The sequence below is a fragment of the Galeopterus variegatus genome, unplaced genomic scaffold (genome assembly GCF_000696425.1).
Source record: "Galeopterus variegatus unplaced genomic scaffold, G_variegatus-3.0.2 Scaffold6656, whole genome shotgun sequence".
Classification (NCBI taxonomy): Eukaryota; Metazoa; Chordata; class Mammalia; order Dermoptera; family Cynocephalidae; genus Galeopterus; species Galeopterus variegatus.
Genome location: NW_007732767.1, coordinates 24,402 through 32,235, shown reverse-complemented (window position 1 = coordinate 32,235; position 7,834 = coordinate 24,402). Strand labels below are relative to the sequence as shown.

The window sequence follows — 7,834 nt, the reverse complement described above, 5'->3', positions numbered from 1 at the left end:
TGACTATGCCGGCCTTTTCATGCCCCACCCTAGAAAATGGAGGCAGCTTTGTTGTGGGCGCCCAGCCTGGTGTGATGGGCGGGGGCTAGGTGGGCGAGGAATAGTCTGGCTTCGCCCCGCAAGTGGGATTTTGCTGGGGGTGACTCATGGAGGACGCAGGGTGGCCTGTTCCGGCGTGTTTCAGATCGCCTCTGTGCAGTTCCTCCACTGGCTCTCCTGGCCTTTGCCGTGTGGGCTGCCAATATTGTTCCCGCGGCCCGGCCTGGGCACCCCCAGGAGTCCTTCTCCGTGTCGGCTCCAAAACCTCGAACCCGCTGCCGCTTATTTGTCGATGTAGGATCGTTGTTGAAAGATTTATTCGTCCTTTGTTGCTCTTGGAAATGCAGTCTATACTCTGGTATCACAGCACACAGCTCTCAGGATCGCGCTGTTTCCTGACGCGGGCGCTCCAGACCCGTCGCCATTTTCGAAGTCTAAGTCTCAGTTTTTGTAGTTGTAAAAAGGGGATAATGGTAACTAACTCAGAGGAGTTACGTGAATTAAATGATCTAATTGACAAAAATCTAACAGCATGCCTAATGCACAATAACTTGATAAATACTGTCATTATTATTCTAGATATCGAGGTTGCCAGAATCTTGTTTAGAGCCATAGAATGGATAGGACTCATTAGGCAGAACATTGAGAATGAGTAGAGAGGGGGCCAAATATGGAATACTAAGGAGTGTCAATGGTTGAACTTTAGAAATTTAGTTGCTTGGACCTTCCCACTCTATCCTCTACCCCCAAAAGTTTATTTCAGGTATTTCATGTATTAGAGGAAGTGCAGGTTTATGTTTGTCTTATAGTCAGTTGTAATAAGTATTATTTCTATTTTCCAAGCTTATTTATTCATATTTATTCAACATGCATTTGCTGAGATACTGGTAGATAAAATTCTAGATGTTGCAGACAGCACAGAGAATAGATACGTAGGACACGGCCTTCAAGGTACTTGCATTCTAGAGGAGAGACAGATATTCATAAAAAAGATGCAAATATCAGCTAGTGATAAAGTGTTTTCGAGGGAATGTAAATAAGATATAAAATGCTGGAGGGTTCCTAAGAGTCTATTTTAGATTGGGTGGCCAGTTGGGTGGCCAGGGAAGGCTTCTCTGAGGAGGATATATTTAAGATCACATAATCAGTAACCAGCCATGTGAAGATTGGAAGGAAGAACATTCTAGGTAGTGTAAAGGCCCCAAGGTGGGAATAAGCTCAAGGTGTAATCACAGAAAACTAAGAAGGCCAGTGGTACTCGAGATAGAGCAGTGGGAAAGTTGATGAGCTGAGGCCAGAGAGCAGGTAGTGACCAAGCCACACAGGGCTCTCTAAGCCAGGATAAAGCGTCTGGATTTATTTTAGGTGACTTGGAAAGCCCCAGAAAGCTTCAGGCAGGAAAGTAGTGCACTCTGATTTACACTTTAAAAAGATGACTGTGATTAAAAGAGGCAAGAATGGAGTAGGAGGAACAGAAACAGGAGGCTAATGGAATAGTCTAGATAAGAGATGCTTTATTTTTTCTTTCCTTTTACCCTGAAGCTCTTGGTTGCTTGGAAGCCTCAAAGCTGTCTTTAAACTGATCCCCGTTAGGAGAGTTGTCCTAATAATAGAGGGTCTCTAGGCTTGGAGCAGATAGATACAAGCAATGACTATCTACTGAGGGTCCGAAACCTGACTCTTAACCCAAGTGTGCATGAATGGGGTTCAGGAGTATGAACATATATTCAGTTACTTTCTTTTGGGAGAGGTCACAGCTTCTCACCAGTTTGTCAGACCTGTGACATCCGTACAGGTAACCTCTGATAGTGTGTTGAACACTGTGGGAGATGTCACAAGAGTTACAGAAAACAAAAACATCAGTGGTAGCTCCTGCTTTCTAAGAGCTCATAAGTTAAGGAAAGAAGAAAAACACAAAGCTAGACATAATTAAGAAAAAAATGAGTGAGACCAGGGGTAGGCAGGCCAGGTCATATGGTATGCAGGGCAAATACTAAGAGATGAGAAAGGTTTTCCTTTCAGCTTCCTCCCCCAATATTTTTACTTCTAAGTCTGGAAATACAACAGCTTTGCTTTATAGTCAGTGTTCAGTCAGGAAAGCCACAAGATGGCGAGGTTGCTCCTTAAAATGAATGTGAGTAGGTAGGAGAGAGAATGGGAATGAAAGTGTGTGGGTGTTCCTCTCTGATTTTCTATGATCTCCTTAAATTTCCTTACTCCCTTACTTGAACATAAAATAGAACTGACATGCTTAAATCTTTCCTCTTTAATTTGGATTTTTGGATTTTGAATTTGGATTTTTCCTGTTTAATTTGGGTCAAAGTTGTTTTTGGAATTGTAAAGCTAAAAATAGAATTAAAAAGAGCTGTCTGGATCCATGCTTACCATTTTTTCTGCTCTTTATTAAGTTATTAATAAATAATTTCATCTTGCACATTTGCCAACAGAGTAATTTTAACAAAATACCATTTTGATAGTTACTTCCCTGCTTTAAAACTTTGTGTTTATTTATTGTCATAAATATTTGTTGATAGTACTGGTAGTTATTCATATAGGGTATATGTAAGGTGTAAAGGTGGAATAATTTTTGATTCACATCACAGAAATATATATATATATGTATATATATATATTATATATATATAATTATTGTCAGCTTTTTTACAATGGAGAAATGAAAGGTTTCAAGTACAAAAAAATCACAACTTTTACGGGTTATTAAATATCATAATTTCAATGTTTAGAATATGTATTCCATCATTTCAGCATATCTCAAGGCTTTTTTGTTCTCAATATTTTATGGAAAAGGTAAGCTAATATATTATTTGTATATTGATTAACATTTATCAACTATGTGTATTTAGCATTTGATGTAAAATGCACTTTGCTTATGCTGTTTTATCAAACTAAATCCTTGTAAGAAATCTATGAGTTCAATGTGAATGTTGCCATTTTTCAGATGGAGACACTGAGGCTCAGGGAGGTTAAATGAATTAAAAAGATTTGATAGTTAGCAGAGCTATCATTTGAATCCATATTTGTTTCAATCCTAAGACTCATACTTTTTTTTTTCATTATGCCATACTGCCTCCAATGAAAGTATATATTTCTATTTTTTTTTTAATAATGTAATTTTTTTACATTTTATGATGTTGTAGAGCAGTTGGGAGGGCGAGGGAGAAGGGAAAGGGGAGGAAATATGATGGAAGAAGGAGGAAGAAGGAGGGGTGGGGTTGAGGCCTGTGGCAGCCCCACATTCCATCAGGCGAGACTGCAGGGCTTCCAGCAGTGGCTTGGTCATTGCTAGGCTGGGTGCAGATGTCACAGGCGTGTGGCAAAAGCCCTTGCTTCCCACCCTCCCAGCTCGGGAACCTGGGGTCCTTCTTGCTGCGGCTTGGTGGTCATCACTGGGCTGGTTGTGGATGTTGGGGGTCAGTGGCTGAGGCCCTCGGCTCCACGCTAACCAGGCTTGGAAGAACCCGGGGCACTTCCTGCTGTGGCTTGGTGGTTGTTGCTGGGGTGGTTGCGCGTGTCAAGGGTGTGTGGCTGAGACCTTTGGCCCCCACCCTTGGGACTGGTTGCAGGTGTTGGGGGGCATGGCTGAAGCCCCTGGCCCTCCCCTTTTCTGGCTTGGTAGCCCTGGGGACTTCTGGTCCTTCTAGGTGTTATAGGTGTTCTTTGGTGAAATGAGATCTTTTCTAATTAATATTAAACTTTGCCTCTGGTTGTGGGTATTTTGTTTTTCTTTCAGTTCTATGTTGGATTATTTGCTGTTGCCACCACTTAAACTCTGCACTGGAACTAATTTGTTGTCCTTTGCTTACTTGTAAAATGGGGGAACTTCCTGTGGGGACCAGTACTTGATCTCTGTGGTTGAGCTAAATTGTTGCTTTGCTGCTGATTCCTTGGGGAAGGCTTTTTGTGCAGCTCAGGTTTTAATGGTTGACTTTATAGGTACTTCCAGATCTGGTGAGATTTGGTGCATCTGGGTTGTGTGAAAACTCTGGTCTGGGCCTGAGTCTTTACATAAAACTGCCACCCATGCAATTCTATATTCCTGATTGGTCTTCTCTGAGTGGTCCTGTGCTGATTGGGGGGCAGATCAGCTGTCCTTGCTGTGCCCCAGTGTTCTCCCAGTGGGCGTGTCTCCCCCACCACCTGTGCTCCAAATAATTCCCATGGGATGGGCCATGTTCTGGTCCCTTGCGATGAGTCATCGGCCTTGGAGTGGCTCCTTTTTTTCAGTTGTGGCTCTTTGCTCTTATGTGGGTCCACGAGAACGCTGTTAGTGGGCTTGCTGGCCTGGTGGCCACCTAGGTCCTCTTCTCCCCTGTCATCTCTAAGCAACTTCATCCGAAAGGCACAGCTGCCCCCTTTTGCCAGTTCCTGCTCTGTGTACTTAGCAGCTCCAGCCTGGAAGTGACCGGGGTTCTAAATGGTCTGAGCAGTTTTTTCTTTCTCTCATCATGGCTTCTCCTGCCTTCTTGCACTCCGTACATCTATCCTCCTCTTCCCCTGATCTCTAGCGGCCCCAGCTTGGCTGTCGTTGCTTTTTTTATAGTGTAAATTGGTTGATTTGTGGGAGAGAGTGAAGCTGAGGACTGTCTATTCTGCCATCTTGACTGGAAGTCTATTTCTCTTTAATAGAAATATTTGGAAGTTGTAATTTAAAGTAATTAGGGTATTTGTGCCTCCCCCTTATAAACTGAACAAAAAGAGAATTTGTATCTAAAGGCAGCTATTATGGTGCACCTTTGCTTAGTAAGCTGTTTGTTTTTCTGAGTGTATTTTTCTGTAGGCCTTTATTTAGGCAAATCCATTTAGAGTTGTGCTGATGGTGAAGAACCTCAGTTTGTCCCATTTGAGGGATTTGGGCTCCTGTCCAGAAGCATCTGATTTTCCCAACCTAGAGTGGACTGAAACTTAATTTCTTTTCTTGGCTTCCTGTTGGGATAACAAGTGATTCATGGAGCAAATAGCATTCCTGCTTTACAGTGGTGGCAGCTTCTCTCTGCTCCAGGAGGCCTGTTTTGTACTGGGGACTACCTGTGGTTGAAAACTATTGTGTTGAAGCTGGAAGCCTGGTCTAGGGTGCTCTTTATAGCTGCAGACTAAATGCCCTGGAATTCATTCTCTAAAGCTTGGCATTAATTTCTTTTTATTTTTTAATGTAATTTGATTAATATTATTTTTTTACATTCTAGGATGTTGTTGTGGAGCAGTGGGGAGGGAGGGAGAGGGAGAAAGGGGAAGGAAATGGGATGGAAGAAGGAGGAAGGACGAGGGGTGGGATTGAAGGCTGTGGAATCCCCCACATTCCCCCAGGGGTGACCAGGGGCTTCCAGCGGTGACTTAGTCATTGCTGGGCTGGGAGCAGATGTCAAGGGGGTGTAGCAAAAGCCTTTGCCCCCACCATCCCAGCTTGGGAACCTGAGGCCCTTCTTGCTGTGGCTTGGTGATCGTTGCCAGGCTGGCTGTGGGTGTCGGGGGTGTGTGGCTGAGGCCCGAGGCCCCTCATCCACCCCAGCTTGGGAGAGCCCAGGTTGCTTCCTGCTGCGGCTTGGTGGCCACTGCTGGGCTAGCTGTGGGTGTAGGGGGTTGTGGCCATTGGCATTAATTTCTGTATTTCTACAGGGAGAATATTAACGTACTTTATTTGTCTTTGCGCTCCCTTCATATCCCATTTTTGCTTTCTGAAGATTTAAAAAATTTACAAGTTCAGAATTTACAAGTTTTGTTTGTAAAATTGAGAGACAAAACTGGCTTTTACCTGAATCACAACACTTGGGTTTTGTTTTCGTGGTTTTATTTTTTTCTTCATACAGTAACTTTAATTGAAAAATAAGTATAGTGGAAAGAAGATTGGCCATGAACGAAAAATTATTGAAGTTGGCCGATGGGTTTATTATATATTCTATTTTTATTTGTTTGAAATTTTCCATAATAAAGTATAAAGAGAGATGTTTTGATACCTTTTCTGTCACCCATAATGATATGATTTAATCTTTCTGAGGATTTTGTCTTACATACTTACATTTCTGACAAAGACCATTTCTGGTGGCACATGTATCTGGGTAGGTCATTGGTGATTACATCATTTAATTACTCACTTCTTTAGTTTCTTTATTCATTTACTTTTTAATTGATTTTTTTTTAGCTTTTGAAAAAATAATTATTTTTGTATAACAAGTGGTCATTCATTCCTTCAGTAAATACTGTTCTAGATGTTGGGGGTACAGCAGCAAATTGAATAGAAGAAATTCTTGGAGCATACATTTTAGTAGGGAGGAGACAAAATAAATCAATAAACAAATAACTGTATTACTGATCTGTGTTGATAAGGGCTACGAAAACGAAAATAATTGGGTAATAGGGGTTAAAAGTGAGAAGTGAGGGTGCTCTTTTATAAAAGGTCATCGGGGAAGGTCCCTGTGGAAAGGAGACATTTGAGTGGAGACCTGGAGGTGGGAGGGAGTGAGGTGTATGAGCAATATGGAGGGAAGTGGGTGGCTGCAGAAGCAATGCCCTCAGGCTGCCCCTTATTGATCTTTCTAAAGCATGGTGTGCAGGGAATGTCAGCGGGTAGTTGGTGGTGTGGAAAACTCTTCATGTGGCTATTCTCTTGTTGACTCATAGCCCCTGATATAATCTTTATTATTCAACAACAAATATCAGGACTGAGGAGAGCAGAAGAAATATTTCTTCTGTTCTTTTGATTCGTGCTGATGGCCAAAAAAATAGGGGGCGTAGGGAGAAAAAAACGTGACACCTTTTCTTTGTAATCTTAAAAGCACTTTTAGGAGATGTAATTGTTTTTATTTACATCCAAATTTTTAAATCATCATTTATATTTTCCTTCTTACATGTCTAAGGAAATATGTAATTAACACCCAGGGAGACATTGTTTTACTTTGTATATTGTTGTGTACAGAACAGAAGTAGTAATTGCCTTTTGGGGTCTGGAAGGTAAGTTAAATGAGTGACTTAGGCTGATGCATCCATGAGTAAAGTGTGGTGGAAATGGGCAAATCAGAGAATCCATGCCCTGTGTAAAAGGGAGATCTCTTACTCACCTCTTAATTGTTGCCCTGTGAAAATGTGGGTCTAGTTTTAAATGTATTTTCTGATTTTTCAAGAAAAGCCAGAAATTTGCATTTTATATGTTATCTGCTGATTTTTAATGTTGGCAACTAAATAAAATCATTTCAAAACACTCTTCAGGCCAAACAAAATATCGTGCAGGTGGGATCTGGCCCGCAAGTCAGAAGGTTTTGACTTTCTGGGGTAGAACAGCATAATTAATTCTTACTGCTTCTTCAAGGGATAGTATAGATCTAATAGTAATGAAACGCTGCAAGATTTCTGGATACAAATGATTTTAACATACTATTGTATGATGGTTTTAGCATACCTTGTGGTGCTGAACATGTCTGTTCTCCTTGTTGTTTTAGGGTATGGTCAGACAGGTCCCATGTCTCAGCGAGGTGGTTATGATTTGGTTGCCTCTGCTCTTTCTGGTATGCTGTACCTCACAGGGCCTGAGGTAGGTATTCTTCTTTATAATATGCATAATTTTTTCCCTTACGTATTCCAAAGGGATTTTCCTAAGCCGTAGGATTAAAGTTGAGTTAATTTTAGAAAGAAACCAGGGGAAGTGAATGACTTATTAAAGTAAAATGGAAATGTTCATTACAAATGTACTCAAGGCTGAACATCAGTGTGGCCTCATGGAAAAATCTTTTTAGCAAGAAGCAATAGATAGGTGGTAAGCACGTTTTCCTTCTTTATTATTCAA

At 41.5% G+C, this 7,834-nt stretch overlaps 1 protein-coding gene across 1 annotated transcript in view; it reads left to right on the top strand.

Annotated features, from left to right (window-relative positions):
* The window catches only part of LOC103606528 (succinate--hydroxymethylglutarate CoA-transferase-like), a gene marked incomplete at its 3' end in the record, with an annotated part of 97,163 nt that extends 89,581 nt beyond the window's left edge, over positions 1 to 7,582 (top strand). The window contains exon 8 of the mRNA XM_008591113.1: positions 7,491 to 7,582. Coding sequence (XP_008589335.1) covers positions 7,491 to 7,582 — 92 coding nt within the window. The remainder of the gene's footprint in view (positions 1 to 7,490) is intronic.
* Between the last annotated feature and the right edge of the window lie 252 nt (positions 7,583 to 7,834).